This window comes from Centruroides vittatus, unplaced genomic scaffold (genome assembly GCF_030686945.1).
Source record: "Centruroides vittatus isolate TY-2023 unplaced genomic scaffold, ASM3068694v2 contig_1051, whole genome shotgun sequence".
NCBI classification, from domain to species: Eukaryota; Metazoa; Arthropoda; class Arachnida; order Scorpiones; family Buthidae; genus Centruroides; species Centruroides vittatus.
Genome location: NW_027120680.1, coordinates 995,184 through 1,016,261, shown reverse-complemented (window position 1 = coordinate 1,016,261; position 21,078 = coordinate 995,184). Strand labels below are relative to the sequence as shown.

General features: G+C 34.2%; 1 protein-coding gene across 1 annotated transcript; it reads right to left on the bottom strand.

The window, feature by feature from the left end:
* Nucleotides 1–822: 822 nt before the first annotated feature.
* LOC136971542 (homeobox protein six1-like) lies at nucleotides 823–19,112 on the bottom strand. The gene is made up of 2 exons (XM_067266010.1): nucleotides 18,338–19,112; nucleotides 823–1,391 (listed from the first exon to the last, which is right to left on the bottom strand). Exon 1 carries the CDS (start codon nucleotides 19,001–19,003, stop codon nucleotides 18,344–18,346), a length of 660 nt encoding a protein of 219 aa, XP_067122111.1. The 5' UTR covers nucleotides 19,004–19,112; the 3' UTR covers nucleotides 823–1,391; nucleotides 18,338–18,343.
* Nucleotides 19,113–21,078: the final 1,966 nt, after the last annotated feature.

Below are 21,078 nucleotides of genomic sequence, written 5' to 3'. Positions count from 1 at the left end.
TTGCTCAACTAGAGACGAGCGAAGAGGGGAAGGAAGTGTTTCTAAATCCTTCAGTTCCTGTTACGAAATCCAAATCGCCTACACATGGCGGCCGACGTGTACACAAACAAAAACTTCTTCACAAACAGTTAAATGTATCGCCTTGAAGTCTTCCGTCTCAAGTTTATGTCAACAGAATGCGAGACCTTTACGAAATTACAGGAAAATTTTCTTAATTTTGATTAATGAACCGCCCAACTACGTTCTTAATTTTTCTTAAAGGAATTAAAATGACAGTTGAATGCGTTAACCTGTAGGCCCCGTGCTCTTTTTTCCTTTTATAAAACATAAATCTTCTTTAGAATATAAAGTCGGAAGTTATATTTGGATATTTTATTGTACGCCGATTGTGTTTTTTCCTTCCCCCCACTCAGATGTAACCTAATTAAATTATTTAGCTAAACGTAAGTTAACGGGTTTAAATTATTTTTTAAAAATCTCTTAATTAATTAATGTTTAAAATTCTAAGTAATATTATGTTTTGTGTAGTTTTAATTCTATTTAAGTTATTATTTTAGTCGTATCTTCAGCGTGACGTTTGCTAAAGTGCCACGTAACATCGCATCGCGCGCGATTTCCAACGAAATGAGGGTTTTAACACGCGATTTTTGGGTTTATGTAAGAGAAAATTTTACACAAAACAGATTTTTATAAATTAATTATATATATTTTTCCTTTTTTTTCTATTAACTTTAATATGTATTATTAGATCAGCATCATATATATCACAAAAAAAGAAACGTTATGAATTCGAACCGCAGCATAAAAATCGAAAACACCACATTTGCAATAGGACAAATACACTATATTTTACTTGTCAGCATCACAACGAAAGTATATACAACAGTCTTTTTTTTAATTTTAATTTTTTTATAGGATGCTGGCTCCCACTTTCTGCAGCACCGCACCCTTCCACAACATAATTAGTTTATTATTAGTTTTAATATTAATTTACACCCGAACTTAGTAGCTCCTTCATAAATAAGAGTCCTTCTTTCATTGGTCGGCATCATAATGTCTGATAGTCGCTAGTTAGACCGAGGGTGATGTCTGTCAGAGGAGGCGTCACCAATGGAACAGTTGCTGTACTGGGTAGTTCTAGTAGACGAAAATTCTGAGCAGAGACGTTTGGTGGTGTTCCTCCACTTAGAACACCTTCGAGTCCATTAACTGAGGGTTTAATCCCGTCTGAATACAACCCATTGGAGCGATCTGTCGAAGAGGGGTGCTGATGGTGCTTCTGCCCTATTGGACCATCGTTAGATTTTCTATCGGTGCTCTCGGAGCCCATTAAATCCCCTTTGCTGGACGTTGAACTATCGGAAATCTTCCCCTTATCCGTTCCTGTCTCCCTAAACAAATAAAAGAAACAGAAAATCGTTAGTGGTTTCGTTCGGTACGTCAGAAACAAAGCGTATTCGCTACGAAACTATAAGTTAATTTTTCTCTGTTACATATAAAAATATTTACTCTACTTTCTGGCAACTTTGAACTTTATACTAATATTTCGCGAGATTCATTATCCAAATAGGAAATTGCATAAATTTCGCTCAAACATAATATAACCTTTCTAAATTAATTTTAAAAGCCGAAAACACACAAACGATTTAAAAATCTAAGTAATTTTACGATTTATTGGTTCTATTATCGATTTAAATTACAAACTTAGCAATAACAGTAAAATCGTCTTCGCTAAATTGCCAAGTCCAATAATGTAGCGCTTACAGACCAGCTTAATCATCATAAATGGCAAAAATTACCTCCTTAAAACATAGAATTATAGACAATGACGATGGAAAATTTCAACATCTAAGTCTATATTATAATTTTTCATAAAATTTTTATTACAGAATTGTCATTCGATAGCCATTAATTCCGTGTTTTTTGACAATCGATAACATTGTTAGCAGTTTAGATAATTGTACATGATATCATTGCCTAATTATCAAAAAAACTACAATGATAAAGCGCAATACCACTCTAGATTTTGACCTTGGATGCCGGCCATATTTTTTACAATTCGAAGCATTCTTTCGTACAGGGGCCTATACACTTCAACAGCACAACTACAGTAATCCTCTTCAAGAATTCCTTATCTTAGACACTTTCTAGTTCATTTTTATTATTATTACATCACACGAGATGTATTATATCAGCCACTAGTAACATAAACCTTAAGGGGTGATGGTAGGATCTAGATGTCAACTGGAATCTGTAAAATTTATTTTTGCTTAGGAAACTACCTCCGAGTGGGTCTGTAATATCTTTTTTAGGGGGTTAGATACATCTGTTGCAGTATCGTATACGCTCTTCTTCTTATTATTACTATAAAGCTTTCGGGATTAAAGAAGGGGATGGAGTAAGACAAAAAAAAAAAAAAAATCCATCTCGACTCTCTGGATTCCCTCCGTTTGCGGCCAGTCTGGAGCGATTACATTTGGCAATGGAGAAGAAAAACAAAACGGAACAGATGGTGTAGCGTTACAATGTCAATCAGCAAAGTGCAGGAACTCGACTGGGATTGTATATCGGAGGAACCAAAAAAGTATTCGGAACGGGTCTCCATACTAAAAATATCATTGGGGGCATAAAAGCCATATCGACAGAGATATCAGTAGATTACAAGTATTGCAATGCGTTTAGCATCATCTGGTTATAATACGGCAAGGGGGGATGTCACAAATTACAGAATTAGAAGTATTGTGGATCTGTGTTAGAGCGCATTGCAAGTCGAAAATTATAATTCAAGAGCTCGTAATGCATCAAAAACACTGAAGTATCGGTAGATTAGAAACATTGTAATGTGTTAGCATCATTCCGATTAGAATACTACAAGGGGAAAACGTCATAAATCTACGGAATTGCAAGTGTTGTAAATCTAAGTTAGCGCATTGCACTATTCGTAATTTACAATTCTAGAGCTTGCAAACAATCGCTATAAAATTACGATGTTAAAATATCACAGATTATGATGTTACAAGGCTAGATGGGGGTAGAAAGTATCATTTTGTAGCATATATAGGCTCATATTGTACGGACTACGATTTCTTTGCTGCTAAACATAGAACTTTCGTCTCCATTTTCCAAGTAGGAAATATCATCTTTAAAGAAAGAAAAAAAAAAAAGAAAGAAAGAAAAACTAATCATAATAAACAAACTGTTCGAGTTATTCAATTGAAAAATATCGGTATTTTAAATATAGCAGACACGTCCCATTGATAGAGGGATGGAAGAGTTGTCAGCTGTGCTAGAGAAGGTTGCAAAGTAAACAGTCTTAGTTGTATTAACTGCAGACTGTGCGCTTGTTTTAAACTGGAAGAGCTGACGTTGCCAGACTGACACAGATCCCGAAAAGATGTCCTTGGATCTCGAAAAAGAATCTGACTTAAAAATTTGAGCAAAGGAGGAAAAAAAACCCCTAAGTTGCACTTTTACCAAATTACCCAAATTTCTACGTTACGCCTAAACTAAAGCGTAATTTGGCCATATTTTATAAAGATTTTCTGGATAGAAGCGCCTAATGAGGCATTAATGCAACTCTATCCTTTCTCTAGGCCCACTGCTCTAACCTAAAAATGTGTAACTGCCGCATAAAAAATGAGAATTTTTTTTCTGAAAACTAAAACTGCATCCCTTATCTAAAATCCTCGATTATCTTCGATCTCAGGCTATGTTTTTTATATTTTTTTTATTTTACAATCATTTTTAAGAGATTAAATAATGTATATTGTCCTATTTACCCTTTACTTGATTGAAAATTTGATCAATAAACAAGACGTCAATGCGTATCATCCAGGAAGAAGTTTACCTTCTCTCCTTTTTTTTTCCTAAAATAAATAGCAAGAAGCAAAATCCTATCTTTTCTGTAAACATAGAAGTGCAGGAGAGATCTTTCCGATAGTTTATTTTCTAAGAAGCGTTAATCCATCGGAGAATAAACTAGGAATAAATCTACAAAAAAATAAACATATTTTAAAAGATTGGTGACATTTAATGGCAGCCGCATCCTCAATCCTTCATTGAAAAATCGGGACTTGTTAGCGATGATGAGCCTTGTTTTATTAAAGTGTAAGGATGTAAAAGTCTATATTTTTAATTAAAAAAATTGTATAAAATATATAAAAAGTACAAAGTTATAATTTTGTTCTCATACGAAGGACTATTTGGCGTAATTCGCTTAAAAAAACTATAAAAGTGCGACATTTTCCCTTGTAATTCTTAGATTTTTTGATGATTTTATGTATAAATATTACATTAAAATTCTCTAAAAATTGATTTACGAGTTCTAAATTGCTTCGTAACCGTAGAGACAAGGTAGAGACCCACTAAAATTGATGCGTAGAGCTAAATTTAAATGGAACTTTTCATTTTATTTATAAGTATATCCTGTCTAAATGTGGGGAAGATTGTTTCTAATTTTCTTATTTATTCTAAATTCAGTTTGCACTTCAACTTTTCTGATAAATCTGGAGTGAAACAGCGCTTAATTTAGGCCTACATAGTGTATAACTTTGAATTCATTACGCAACGAATCAGTAGACAAGATCTTTTCTAATATTAGAATTCTCTTTAACCAATATTAAAGATATATTTTTTTTAATGCTAAGAGGGAGAAAAAGTATCTAAATTTATTTTATTCAATCTGCTTATTCAGCTTAACACGTTTCGAATGTAAAAAGTAAACACGACTTTTCAATTCTTGTAATATAAGCTGACATTCTTCACGCAACGATAAAAACAAACTGACTGGAAATATTCCAAAATTTTTTGGAAACGAGTTACTTCGTCATTTATCCAAAATTTCGACCCAAAATAATTATCTGTGGAAAGGGCGGAAGAGAGAAAGAAAGAAAGAAAGCCGTCCCCCCCTTCAGGGATGGAGACCACACCTCCCATGTGCCCCATTGGTGTGACGATAATTCCTAAACGGCCCTTCTCACGCAGTTAATTAAAGAGCAGCTGCCGTCCGCCAATGAATTATTCACCCCTCCATTAATATATATGTATATATATATATATATATATTTAGGTTTAGATCTGCTCAATTGGGCAAGATAGCCGCAGTATTATCACGGCTTGTCATTAATTCGCGACTCCGCGTATGATGTATTATCATTTTTTGATCATATATGACTTTTACGCCCAATGCACCACCTCTAATAATAATCTAAAGGTTGGACACTTATCCAAGATCCACTCCTTTGCCAAATACTAATGGGTAAATTGACAGTAGTGATTTTTGAACACGGTTCAAACGTTCGAGTCACGTTTACACTCATTAAACACGAACTGTATGGATCTCGATACACCTAATAAGTAAAGATCTAAGTATTACACGCATGTTGTGTTACTATAATCTCAATTCGTCTTAACCCCTCGACTGATGAATCTTAATAATGGAACCCTTCTTGAAAGATGATTTATGCATCTAGGAGAAAGATATATATTAACTTTCTAACCCGACTCCTGCCGTACATTCGTAGATCAATATATAATTCTCTGTTTTAAGAATCATGAATCATAAATCCATGTGATCTCAATATTAAAAAAATCCCTACTTGCTTCCTTATCAGAAGGGCATCAAAGTATACAAATAAACAAAAATAGGATCCATCTTGATTCGCTTAATCTTGAAAACAGAATTAAATCATTGATCTTTCGCATTACGAGGCTCTCTTACTTTCTACGCACGTAGGATAACATTTAAAATCAAACGAATCACCTACACACGTGGCAAAAACAGTGCTTTAAATGTAGGAGTATGCACAGGAAAGCAATTACACAGCGCGTAACACCCCCTTCGACTTAAATCGGTATCATTTAAATAAGAGAAGAGAACCGCCCTTCTTATCGAAATCGATCAGGCAAACAAGATAATCCGTAATAAAAACCCATCACGAACAGGTGCGTCAGTCTCGTCTGTCCGCAGATATTTACAACTATGAATTAGGAGCCTATCAGCAATGTGTTTACAACGTGTAGTGTGTCATTGCGTGAGACTAGGACCCTTATAGATTATTGATTGCGACAGTCCGAAAGGGTGAAGAAAAAAGAAACAGAAAAAAAAAATCTGTGCGCACTCGTGCCTTAGCAGCACTAATAGCTTTAGCAGAGTGTTAGGTTGGTTGTGTAATAGTGTCACGCAGATTCGTCAAAGACATTTTTGCGTGCAGATGTGGATGGGTGATTTCCAAATCTCATTACCGACTCGATATCTATCCCGTCTCCATTCTAAATTTTCTCTTATACACTATTCCATTTTCTAATTGCTATTAATAATTTAATTGCACCGATTCTGAAGGCGTAAGAGGTGTCGTGATTAACAAAACGATCTCGTTTTTATCTGTTTCTAGTCTTTAAACTTGTGTAACGTTGAAGTGTTTCGTCACACCATCTGTTGTATTAATTTTCTATTCTTTCTTTTCACTAATTACAATAATTGTAAGGAAGATGAGGTTGTACAAGTTATAAAATGGCAAAATTATCTTATGCATTTAAATATGAGCCTTCTTAAAAGGCCTCAACTTTAAATTCATAAGCAGTGTTTTATACGTCAAAGAATTAAAACGTTACTCCCTTCTATACTGTACATAATTAAAAATTACTTTGTTTTAAAGGCCTTCTAACTCTTCAAACTGAATTAATTCGTTCCTTTTTAATTTAAGGCCTTAGTTTTTGTTAGTGTATAAAATTTATTTGTTCTTAAATAATAAAACTCTCTGAATATTTAATAATATCAATTTATTCATTTTATTTTAAGATTATTTGCTAAATATAGATGCAGGTCGGTAACCCATTAAATAATATATAAGGCCCCAAAATACGTTATTACATTGCTCAATTGTAAACGCACTCGCTCCAAATCAAATACATAATTCATATCTCACACGTGTTATAATTTAAAAAAGTAAAAATAAACGGCTTTAATATTTTTAAATAGGGCCCCGGAACCGAGTTATATACTTTAGTTAGGCCCACTCACCAGATGTCGCCACGGTCTACCTACTGGAAACGACGCATTATTCCTAAACGGGGGTAACCTTAACAAGGAGAACACTTATTTTAGTAATAAATTCGTGGAATAATTCTCCAAAATGCCTCCTACAATTTATATATTTTTAATTAACTTTATTCTGTTTCATTAACGGAATGGAAAAGTAGGAAGTCAATAAGTAGCGGGGGGCCACTTCTATTATTCAGTTTTTTACGCTTTGATAACCAAAAAAGCAACTTGAAAAATGATTGAAACTGCTTTTTACTTGATTAATATAAACACTAGCAAAGAGGAAATAAGACGTAGAATAATAATCTTCCGGCTGTAGAAGGATACAAGGCCCCATATTTATGTCTAAACTGGTTATCCAGCTGTCTTAATACTCTCTCTGTCGAAACGAATTGATCTCATTAAAATTCAAATCATTCAAGAGACCTTGGCTTAATTCTCTGTCGAGCTCGAAAACAATTATATTTATGATACCTTATATACATAAAAGGGCCTATTTTACATAGAAAATTAGATCGTTAGAATATTAAAAAGTGGAGCGGTATACAAACCAGCTTTTAACTACAATTTTAACAAACATTAGTTTAAAAAAATCAATTTAAAAGAATTAATTTTAATTACTTAACGCCGTGATTCCGGTACCTTTCATAAGTAAACCTTCAATATCACACCCGGCCACATGGTAAAAAAAATAATTAAAAATGCATATTTTAACATAAATTTTTTGATATTTTTTTATAAAAATATTTTTTGAAGTGGCATTTTAATATCTGTAAAAACTAGGACCCATTGTCTAGTGAAGAATTGCCAAAAAAAAAAAAAAAAAAAAGATTTAAACGTTAATACTGAATCGCAGGAATGAATGAAGTTCATCTATTTCTCTCAGCCAGTTAGGTAGCCGTAGGAAAAGCAAGAATTTTGGCAATGATCCCGCGTTGTATGGTTTTTTAAAAAGAGAAAAATTGAAACCTCGTCGAGTGACGTCACCGCGAGAGCCGGACTAGAAACAATCCCCCCTTTGTTCCACAGTCTCGAAGGTTATTGTAAACAGCCAGTCTCTCTATTGACCTAACCTAACTAAGCCAGCTGTCAGACATCATCCAAGCAAAACAGACCTTTCGGCTTTGAGACCCTCGTTACGTAACTCCTTTTTTGATTTTTTTAATATACAACCTTAATTGTATTTTTTTGAATGGATTTTTAGGGAATTTCTAGTTGAGGTGGACACATTTCTTCTTTCAATTCCACGAGTTATTTTTGAATAAAAAAAGAAACGATTGATGTCAAGAGGTTCTTTGTTTTCCTAAGCTGTAAAAAGCCTTCTATAAACATTGTTTAAATTATATATTTTTTAAAAATCTATACGACTAAGGCAATTTTGAGCCTTTCCCAAAAACTCGGCCTATAGGAGATGTTATCTCTTCCCTAAACTATTGTTTAAAATACATAAAAATCTCTTTGATAAAGGTAATTTCGAATTTTTTTTTTTTCTAGCTAGAAAAAGGCTGCTACACTTACGCTCCTTCATTAGTAATAAGTGCCAAAATAATAAATTCGTGAAGCTAAATTCTTATTTATACGAAAGCCTTTAAGGCTACCAACCTTAGACTATCTACAAAAGAATCTTGTGTAGTTTTTTTCTTTATAGTCGGGTGGTGTTTTTTGACAAAAAACACAAGAATTTCACTCGAACTAAAACAGATGCTTTAACAATAGAGACATCCAATAATAGGTCCAGAAAATCGTAAATGTTTCAAGTAAAATTGTCCGCTGTAAATCTATTTATAGGTGTGTGAACGTGCGGTGTGGCAAGTTGCCACAAGGGTCATTTGAAATTTGAGATACTCATTCTGTGTTTTGGCTCCACTTCCTACGTTTGTTTTATCTTTTCATTTCTTATACGAAAAACCCCTCGACGCTTATAACAAAGTCGAAAAACGATACATATACCTAAATACAACATGGTGTTCCCCCCTTCTTTTTTCCTTGCTTCTCGGAGATGAAAATGTTTACTTAGAGGGGCCTACAACTGTCTTTTTATTTAAAGCGACAGGCCTTTACTTTTTTTAAACTTCGACACTATTCTAAGAAGAGCTCTATTTATCTAAACCTTTTTTTTATTTTCTTCTTCCTCCTCTTTTTCGATTTATACACGTTTTGTTATGCAGTAATTTTTAAGTTTAGAAACGTAGAAAGTGGCCCTATAAAATTTGGCACTCTTCTTTAGTGTCGTAACTTACGACAAGAAGTAATTGTGTCTCGTATTCTGGGGTCATTTATAAATTTATCACTCAATTTTAATATATCTCCCCCTCTTCTACTTTGATTTGTATGTTTTTTTAGGAGTTATTTTAAGTTTAGTAAGTGGCCTTATAAAATTAGGTAGTATATAACATGCTAATTTACAAGTCATATTCTAGGGCCTCTTTTAAATTTAGAGGTAAGTTTAATGTATTTTCTACTAATAAACATATAGAAGGACGTGAACAAATCAAAACTCTCGATTAAGAATCTCAATAAATTCTAAAATCTTTAAAGAAAAGTACTGCACTTCTCGTTAACTGCACTCTTCAACAAAAGTGCCGTGTTATTTAAGTTCTTTCGTAATTTTTTTTCTCCTCCTATTAAAATTGAAGAATTTCCAATTTTATTAAAGACTTTTGTGGTTTGTTTATAAGTTATCCGGATGCAGCTGCATCCAGCTGTCTGCAGCTACCATAATGCGCCATAATTAAGCCCTTATAACCATTACTCCCTCTTATGTAAACACTGATCTTAACTCTTGATTTTCGTAATTCGTTCTGATCTTTACAAGAAATAAAGTGGAAAAACTTAAATTTTGTAATCTCGATTCTCTCTCTCCCTTATATATAAACAGAGCATCACAGTAGTGGTATAAGTAAAGTGATGTATTAGTAACCTATTAATGTAAAGGTATTGGTCTGGTATGATTAGAGACGAATTAGCACAAGGGTGAGCCTAGTGTATTATACATTAGTACACAGGGCTCAATCTACTGATAGCAGATGCTAGTAACTAGTACTAAGCTATAAGATTAGTATTAGTCTCATTGAATTTTAGTACACAGGCTAATCAGTGCTGCTAGTTAGTGAGACACTTCTAATTATGTTACTGATTACAGTCTAGTAGCGACTATACATCACTACTCCCTGTAATCATAAGTACTAAGATTAATTTAACAAATCAGTACTATCAATGGCTGGCATCAGTATTCTATCAGCAGGGGTTTGATCCAGCAAAGGGTGCTGATAGTAACGAAAGATCCTAGTACTGATAGATAAAAGGAAAGTACTGGTGTAGAAGTATTAATGTACTAATGTAGAAGTAGTGTATATAATAAAGTCACTGGTATCTTGTAGTTAGAAACTCAATTAAGTGAAGGGTATGACGATCTTTCCATCTCTGATTTCGAAACTAAACTTGAGCCTGTAGCTTATAAAATAATATGAAAGGGCCACGTTCTAGAAAAAATAAATATTTATGAATTTCGACTGTCGACTAAGCTATATTTCCGTATCGGATATTATTATTAAACAAGAATGATTTAGTGAGAAATAACGCAACACGCTTATTGACCAAGTAACTCAGCACTTCAAGAAATTCTTTTTTCTGTTTTTAAATCAAGATATAACCGTTTAAGCGGTGTCGATAATAATTGAATGACTAGAAAACCTCGCCACATGGCCGAGACTTGATTATTTATCTTAGAATTTTGCTTTACAAGCTCCTCTCTCGCTCTCTCTCTTGTAAATGTAACCTCAACTTCCTTTACTCCTGTACTATTTCATAATTATTGAATAATTATTAAATAATTTTTGCATTTTTTTCTCAAAAAACTCTACCTTTTTAAGAAGAATTTTTATTCATTCTTGTTCTTTAAATATCTTTTTATTGTATTCTATATTTAGTTTTTACAGTTAAAAGTTGTGTGTGGTGTAAGTCGCCCTCTTTAAAGATATCTGGAGAGGAATTTTAATCTTTAATTTCGGGGATTATTGATGAAATAATGTCGTTCTATTGTTAAAATATGGCTCATACTACTCTTGTATACTTATTTTAGTATAATTTTATACTCTTTATTTATGAGGAGGCCCTACAACTTTATAAGAGGCCTTCGTAGAGGTTTTGCTACACACCAATTTCTCTAGTGAAAAAGTCAGTTCGTATGTAAGTAGTGGGTAATTTGCTCTTCTTTTTCTAAAAAATCGAGTTATTTTTAGAAGAATATTTTGTGTTTTTGTTCTTAAAACATTATTTTATTTTAATATAAATTTAGTTTTTTCTAGTGTAAGAAAATAGACATCACTCTTTAAGGAGCAGAAGTTTCGACCCTTTATTTTGGGCTTTATTAGTTAAAAAATGTAGTCCTATTGCCAAAAATAATGCTAATACATCGCTTAAATATTTACTTTAGTAGAATTATATGCCTATTTATTTATGAGGAAGATGTATAACCTTGTAAGACAGGACTTCGTACAGGATCCTATACCAAACTTTGTAGTAAATGTATGAAAAAAATTAATTCTTCTATACAATGAAGTGGACAAAAAGGCTTCATATAATCATCCATCTCATATTTAATCATTATTTTAGAATTTAACCCAAAATAATTATAAATTTCGATACAAAAACACCCCGACAGTTATAAAACATAATTTGAGGCCATCCACACAAATAAGCGGCTCAAAAACCTTATAAATTTCAACCTTAAATTTAATAATTACAACTTAATATTAACAGAAAAAGAGGGTGTATCAATAGATGTATATCAATAGATTTATAACTAATGTGCTTAAGTAAAGTGACACAAGTTAGATTCCTACTTACGTAATTAAAGATATTATATAAAAAGTTGAGCACTCATTATCCTTTTTTTTGAAAGAGTATAGGATCTAAAAGAAATGACCCCTATTAACAGTCTGATTGTTAACCTTCGAAAGAATATGTGCAGCCGGTTTTGGCACACAATGGGATGCTGCAATTCTTTAATAGACTGCTATGAATTGTTGATGTGATGCCATGAAAATGGATTAAAGTCGTTAACTCTTTTATTTTTTATTTACATTTTATTCTCACGAAGGTAATAATTTGCTTTATTTAACAAATTAAATCCTCTTAGCACGTGTTTTACTTACACAAATTCCGTGGAGGAAGGTCGATTTCTGCTACCTTTTTCTTTTAAAAAAATCTACTTTTGAAGTTACTTATACACAAATTTAAAAGCTTAAATCATATTATACAATTATCTATGTCCTGATTTTTTGATTAATTAGTTTCCTGTGGGGGGTTACTCACACGAGAGTCCTAGCGAAATATGACATTTTCGAAAGTTTAACTGGCACCCTTCTTACTAATTTATATAAACACGAGTCGAGTTCAGCTGTAGAAGAGGGGTAGAGAGAGAGAGAGGTAGAAAGTTGTCAACGATAGAACACAGTGAGAATGTCCAGCCCTCATACACACTCAGAAGAAGAGAAGGCCAACGTCTACTTCCTATCTCTTTTCCTATACATCAATGTTATCGTTGGCTACCGTGTCTGTAGTACAGACTTATCTAATTGAAAAACAGTTTAGAAAAATACAAAATAAACGTTTTTAATTGGTAAAAAATCAAAATTATTATTCATTTTTTAAGCTCAATCAGTCCCGAAGAGCATGAAAATATTGTAATGACTCAATCGACTGATATGACTCATGAAACAAACGTGTAAGTGCCTACGTACCTATTTATTTAACACGTTTTCCGGTTTAAAAATCGATTTAATTTATTAAATTTAAATTCGTATTTATATAATAAAACACACTTCACCCACTAAATTAATATTATAACTCTTGTAAATTTATAAACGTCAAATTAACTAGAAAATGGCTTTTTGGCGATTTGCGTACGTCAGGTGTGTCTGAACTTTATATTTTTCAGTAAATCAAAAGTAATAACTGTCACTAAACTTTATTCATTTTTATATTGCGTAAGGTATCGACAGTATTTTGTTAAAGCATCCACTAAAATAATACTCTGTATTAAAATAACCAAAGGAGTATGCTATAGAGGAAAGTGTTTGTATTATTTTAAAAATGATAAACTACCTCGAAGGATTAACAAAAATAAAAATAATATTTAAGGAATTTTAAGTATTTTATTTTTATTAACCGAAAATATTGTTTTGAGAAAATAAATCATCCTTGTGTAAGAGTGCGGCTTGGACTAGAGAACGAGTCTGTGTTAACAACTCTGACCCCACCCTTTTGAAGTTACATTCAATTCTAAACATGTTCGGGGAGTGTCTTCACGTCCTAAAGTTTGTTTATGAATATTTTTCATAATTCATGATACATCTAATTCTGTTTCTCATAACTGTGACGTCTTCATAACCACCCTCTTGTACGTATGATTACTTTTAATTAAGATAATACGCATTTAAACGTGATTTTACAAGGTATTTCAAGCGATAAACACTTCCTAATCCCTTAAATTAATGAATTGAATGGTACGTCCGTCTGTAGCTCCGTCACGATAATGGTAAATCTATGGGGAGTTTTCGTTTTGTATTCCCATTACCGATAATTTAACGTTTTAAATTGTTAAAAATGTTTGTTAATCTCAGTTTATACTTAAAAATTGAAAGTAAAATTAGTGTATTTTTGTAACGTTTCCACTAAATGGCATCCTGTGGGGATGATAGAGAAGAGACAAGCTCTAAAAATATATTTAATTATTCTAATTTTGTCTAATTTTTAGAGCTTGTCATTTGTGTATTATCTAGTGCCATTTTCCCGCACATTTGAGTCTATTTTAAAGATATTTTCCTTACTGAAAATCCTCATTTTCTTTATATTAAAGGCAGAAAATGAAGTTTTCCAGTAGTATAACTAAGTAGAAACCTTATTAAAGGGAGAAAATCAGTGTATGTAGAAATGGTAGTAAAGGGAGGGTTTCTAGTAGCATAAATACTCTGTCTTTAGTGGTATAAGTAAATAGAAACCCCCATTTTCTCCGCCAGTAGGGGGAAAGATATGAGGGTATACTACGTACCAATACTAAAAAACAGAAATTATATAAAATTTGTAGTCTTTAACAACATTTAAGACCCTTTAAGACCTTCAAAATAATAGGAAAAAAAGAGCAACAACAAAAGACGCCTACGTGAAACAAAATTGCATAATAAAAATATATAAAAATTCGTGACGGTCAGAGTAATAAAAATTTTAAAACTATAAGCCATAAAGAATTCACGAAACAAACGAGAAAGCGTATAAAAAATGTAATAGAAGAAGAAGATGATGATGAAGAAGAAGAAGAGGGAGAAGCAATTAATCTTCACCACTTTTAATTAGGGAAAAACGTAACACGAAAGGGAATTTTAATAATTACGTCACGGAACGTGCAATTATATACACGTAGAGAGAGCGAGAGATTGGAGAAGGAGCAATTATGTATATACAGTATATATATATAGAGGAGAGAGAGAGAGAGTAGAGAAGAGGATATTTCCTAGAAAGATCTTTAAACTGGTAAAAAACATGATTCATAAACATGTTTCGCGCTGTTTGTATTTACATGGCGATAACTAGAACTTGACGAGAAAGCCAAGCGATTTATGTAACCTTGTGGGTTAGAGACCGACCCTTTGAATCTCCTCGAGTCATTAGTGAACTCTGCACAGCCAAATGGGTGAGGTTTTGGACCGTGAAAACTTCTACTCTTTGTAAGTGGGGTGTGAATATAGTCACGCACTTGTATAAATCTCTATACTAGAAATTTGATTAGATACAGGATCAATTGGGAATTTTTTATGTTTGTTGTTCTTTCTGCAAGCTCTAAATCCTCCCCCCTCCCATAACTATTCCAGGAACGTGTGAGTTATTCGGTTTTTCATTTCTTAGAAGTATCAGACTTTGTGGTTTTCTAGAAAAATGAAGATCGTCATCCTTCTGTTTAAAATATTAAGAAGATTTTGAGTGTCGGAGATGTAAAAAAATACAATGGAAATATCAAGCTACAATAACAGTATTTAAATTATATAAAGTTTTGTACTGTATTTACATGAGACATTCGCTATACGTAACACTAACGCTACACACACAAGAGACCCTTGTTATAGAGTATACAGGATCTATGTTACAACTACACTACAGACTTTTGAAATAAGTATGATCTATAATACAATAATACAGAGGATTATACCCCTGATAATCCAGGATCTATCTGATAACTACACTAGAGATACTTATTACATTCAGGATCTGTCCCAGAGACTCTTGATATAAGTGTGATTTAGGCTACAAGCATACAAAGCCTCTTGATATATCAGGAACTATCCTTTATCTGCGCTACAGATCCTTGTTTTATTAGGGATCTATTCTACAACTATACAGGCTAAGTTGCAGCACATATCTATCCTGACAGCAATAAGAATTTCACAGACACCCTTCAGGATCTATCTTACAACTACTGAGAAATCCTTACTACTCATAATACACTGCAGTTGGCCATTCATAGGACCAGTTCGCTGCTAGGGTCAATAATACACGAAAGACCTCTCAATATGTAGAATTTGTTACAGAAAGAATATTTTCTGTCTGAAAAATTTTGCATATAAGGAAATTATAGCACGTAAGTAAACTGCACAGAAGTACGTGAGTAATTTGCGTAAATTTAGCCCAAATATATGAAATTTCCCTAAATTTGAACGAATTTATTTATAGTTTGTATATCTAAAATGCATCTTCTTAAGAATATGGTTCAGCAGGGTCGAGGTGTCGAAAGCTAAAAGTAGGCTACAACAAATAAGATGCGTAATAACATTGATAATGGCCGATTTTGTAATACATAAACGCCAAGAACTTCAAATAAAACAGGTCTAAACAGTAAATTATTTGTAAACAGAGCTATAAAAATCCGTTTTATCAATCTAAAACGGATCTTTTTATGGATCTCGAATGGTATTCTCGCTTTAAAGCTTCCATACAATTGATCAATTTTTGTAGAGAACATGTGAAAAAAGACGAATTTCTCCGTTCACCTTAACTCCCCCTTCTAAAATAAGGCCATTTTCAAAAAATTCTTGTCCGAAAGCATAAAAAAATGAAGTGCCACGTGACAAAAAAGAGATGTTAGACAATAAGGAAGCAAAACACACGACTCATCATCATCATCAGCAAAATCTGATACGGTCGGCGAGTGTTCTTTTATTAAAGACCTCTTATCTAACGCGTGTGTAATTTCCGTATGTGCATTATTTGTCCGCTGCACCTACTGCAAAGAATGAAGCCGCCAATAAATCCTACACACGACCTATCGAATCTGTTGCAGACACTCCAGATGGGCGATCCTAAGCTAAACATTTGTAGAGTTCAACGTGTGGAACTTGACCATTCCCCTACTTTTCTATAACCCGTCCCTCTCAGGGTCTTTGAACCAAAATTATAAGCTTGTTTTTACACCTGTAATTGTAAACTTTTAAGCTAATTCGATCTGTTTTAATTCCGATCACTTTAGGGCCCGTGATCGCGTATAATGCGCGGCCTTACGCGTGTAAAAATAAAGCTTCTAGGAGAGCGTTAAGGCCTCCAAAGTTAAGTAGGTTCGATTTAAGTGTGTTAAAGGCACTCGTAATGAGTTAAGCCTCTCTTAATGCCTTTTTTCAAGCCTTCTAATAATGTTAACTTTCGGTAGAGAAGGGGTAGTAACGTGAACGTTGACTTTATGTTTGTTTATGGGATCTAATTCCGAAGTGTGACATATGTGTTGTGTTTAGACGATAAATTTCGTATCAATAATTAAACTTTAGAAGGTTATAATATAGAAAATCTAGAACGTTTGTATTGTAAATTAAATATAACCCGCACTCATGAGTCCAGGTTCTGGAAGAACAAGAGAATTTACCATTCTTCATTACATAAAAGTGACTTCGTGACTATGAGAAAGTTTCTCTGGACTATGAAAAATCAATTATAATATACTGTGACAATTATCTAGGCTGTCATAAATACATGAGGTCTTATATAAGCATCCAAATTAAGAGAATATGGTGGTTAAAATAGGACTCTCCGAGACTATAGAAAACTATCCTAGTATAGGACTATACTAAACTATGTGCAGAACTCTAATGTAGGACTACACTAGACTGAGTAGAACGTTCATGTAGGACTATAAAAGAATACTCCTGCAGTAGGATTCTAACAGATACACAATTAAATTACATTAAATACCTCCTACACAAACAGTTTAATGGCCTCAATTTACACGTAGAGTATCTAGAAACTACTATATCATAACATAAATAAGCTGTAACCGGGTATTATACAATACATAGAAGGCCTATAAACCGAATAATTTTGAATGGAGAAAACCCGTCACTGTAGGAATTCAGTAGCAGATTCTTAAACGGGTATTTATCTTATTATACAAGACACCTGAAAGTTAGTGTATCATACCTTTAACTTAATATAGGGCCTATAAATATGTAAATAAAACCAAGCAATTCTGTTAAAAATGTAAGGATTTTTGTAGTATCTAGCCACGTTTGTGGTTAGAAAAGCCTTGAAAATTTCGTCATCACTCTAACACACACGATGTATCCTGCGCTTCCTGCAAATTATTCCAACATCCGCCAAGAGTTTAACTTATCTTTTGAGGCTTTGCTGACTATCCTGTGACTAATAATTCCTCGAAAATAGTCCCGAGCCAAGAATAGGTTTAGCCATTGAATAAAAGTCCTTTTGACTGATCTCATCTATTTATAACCTCTGGAAAAACTTAGTCAACGTCCTCCCTCCCTCTTCTCTCGCTCTCTTCTTCTACTTAAAAACTGTAATAAGTTACATTTTAAAATAAAATTACGTCTTTAGAGGGTCTAAATCATCTCTTCTATTTTCAAGTCGTAGTTACGTTGAAGAGTCGCTGGAATAAAAAGAGTTATGCGTGGGTCTAAACTATTTGTAGACTGCCAACTCAGTCTGTTCTGGAATTCTCACTCGTACAATGTCCCTCTTAAATCAATTCTCGACTTCTAAACACCCCCGTTTTGTTTCAATTTAGAAGTAAACTACCTCGACTGTTACGAAACTCCATACCTCAATGCCGATTTATTAACATAATAAATGCATAATGGTCTGTGTCCGTGCCTTAATTTATTCCGTGACCTATCGAAGAGTGGTGTGTGTGTGTAGGCTTCTCGTGTTAATTTAGCGGAAATTAGGCTTAAAGGAGAGTGGTGGTGTGAAGTTATCTGTTGGCCTACACGCGGATTTAGGTGTTTGTAGTGTTCTTACCTTTCTTTAGCTTCTGCCGCTCGATCTCTCTGCCTTCGATTCTTGAACCAGTTTGCTGACTTGTGTGGTGGTGAGCCCAGTGGCCTCCGCCAATTCCCTCTTCTCTCGAGGAGAAGGGTACGGATTGTGAGCGTACCACTCCCTCAACACATTACGTGATTTCTCTTTGAAGCAGTAACTAGTTTCTTCTCCATCCCAGATAGTCCTAGGTAGCGGGAATTTCCTTCTGATCCTATACTTGCCCACGGCTCCCAAGGGCCTACCTCTCAACCTCTCCGCCTCTATGTAGTGAGCTTTCAACCATAGAGCCTGAAGTTTAGGATGGGAGGCGGGCGAAAAGTTGTGACTCTCTAAAATGCGATAGAGTTCTTTGAAATTACCTCGATGAAAGGCTACGAGAGCCTTGGCCTTGAGGACGCTCTCGTTCTTTTGTAAATGCTCGCAGGCAGGCAGGGACCAGAGAAATCGTCCGAGTCTCTCGATGTTGCCCGATTGTTGTAAGACTTCACAGACGCAGGCCACCTGCTCTTGGGTGAAACCGAAAGACGGTAACATGGGCGTAGGCGACGAGGGTCCAACATTGGGACAAGTGGTAGGTGGCACGACACAATTGACAGCTTGCAGTTGCGACAATGCTGTAGTATCTGACATAGAGCCTACAATCATTGGGGTAACTGCACGCGACTGTTTATGTGCAGTTTAGTATGTGCATCACACGGAGACGTCTCTCGTCCCTCTACACACACCTTTCCCGTCCGATACTCTGGGTACAACATTATAAATTTCGCCGAGATCGTTTGCGCCACTCTACCATTGGTCGAAACGGGGAGCCGTCGCCATGGCGACGCTGCCACTCACACCCCGCTAGTCACGCCTTCGCCATTCTTCTACCTCGTGTCTAGTGGGGTGTTGATGTAGCTTAAGTTGTTTCGCCGTACCCAAGGAGAGAAACGGTGAGTGCTTTGCTTACCCGTTTCTTACTAGTAATTGTATCCTTGTACTCTCAATGGACACCCATTTGGCCATCCTGTATCACTTCTGTCATTAAAAACACCCTCTCCGGATCGATCTCTACGCGCAATTTTCGTCACACCAACACAACACTAGTGTAGGAGTAGGGTCCACGCGCACTTAGCACACAACAGGGATGCAGTCCACATGTATCAATGCATCCGAGCTGTTACAGGGGGGTGAAAACCAGTGACGTATACGTACAGTTTACGTATTTACTATATAAACTGTAAACAGGGCCACACAGAAAAGTAGTTATACAGGTTTTTATTGTTCGAAGCAATTTACAGGATGTTAAATTATTGAATAAATTATAAATTAATTTAATAAACTTATTTTAGATTCTAAAAAAAAAACACTAAAGTAGAATGTAAAAATTGAATTATTTAAGTGTGGAGTTACGTTACTCGTTTTCTTTGAGGAAAAAACTTCTTTGATTACACCATGACACGTAGGTGAAGTAGTAAAGGATTAAAAACGAATTTTGATAGACAGCTGCTTTTGACAGTGGACAGGTGAAGAAAGAAGTAGAGAAGTTGTGCCCTATGCTGTCACTACACAATAGGGTACTTAAACACCATATTAAGGAACGTGTTTTGCATTTTTTATATGGTCATAAACCTGAATGACGCTTTACCTTTCCATAAAAAAAACAATGCACCCTTCTTTAATTTGTGCGCTGACCCCACGTCTAGTTTAAACGATTGCCTTTTCTTACGTCTACGAGTGAAACCTTAAATGTTTCCTTATTCAAAAATTTTAGGGTTTAGGAGTGTGTGCAACCTTACTTATTGTTTAAGTGTTTAGATATGACCCGAGGTTAAATGCATTATAATTCATTTGATTACGGAGAAATCGGTTTGTTTTTGAGGCTGTAAACTTGTTTTAATTTATTATTATTTTGGTTTAGATTAAGGACACCTTTTTAAATTTTTTTAATTCTAAAATCTTAATTATTTAATTTATTACATTCGTGAGTTTTATGCGTGTTTTCTATAGGTTTAATGTTTAGAATGTGTTAAGTAGTAGGCCTGCGAGTTGACTTTTTGAATACATTTTGTAGAAGAATTCTAGCATTTAATACTCTTCCTTACGCTACATTTCGTAATTTTTGGGCATTCGGTTTATATTTTTCTTCTAAAAATCTAATTTTTTGGATTCGAACGGTGGATTGGAATCCGAATTTAGACTCAACGACTCGATTAGTGAGTGTACTTTGTACATAAATCGCTCACAAACAGGCAATAAAGCCTCTAAAAAGACACGCATACGCGGAATATGAAGAAAATAAATCTTAATTTGCATACGAGAGACCAGAAGAACCTGTAATCTAGTGTTTATCATCGAAACCCCGAAGAAAAATTCCATACGTTTTATTGACAGATTATTAAATATTTTACTGTTAAAGACATTTTAATGATCGTGCCTTAAATAAATCGCTGGAGAGGATTTCTAGAGAAGTTTTTGAAGCTGAAATTTTAATAAATGCATAAAGCTAGGCCGACACTTTTTTGATTTATAACGCGAACATTGTTTGCCTACACATTCTCGTGTTACAGGTAGAGAATTAAAGGGGGTGTAGAGTTGTTTTCTTCCTCGTGAACGTCTGAGAAAAACGGAAATCCTTCATTCGCTCGCACTTTGCACCGTCCAGTCACTGGCTGAGAATGCAAAGGCTGCAACACACGTCCTTCTTCATCCCCTGTTCCGATTCTTTACATACTTGTCCA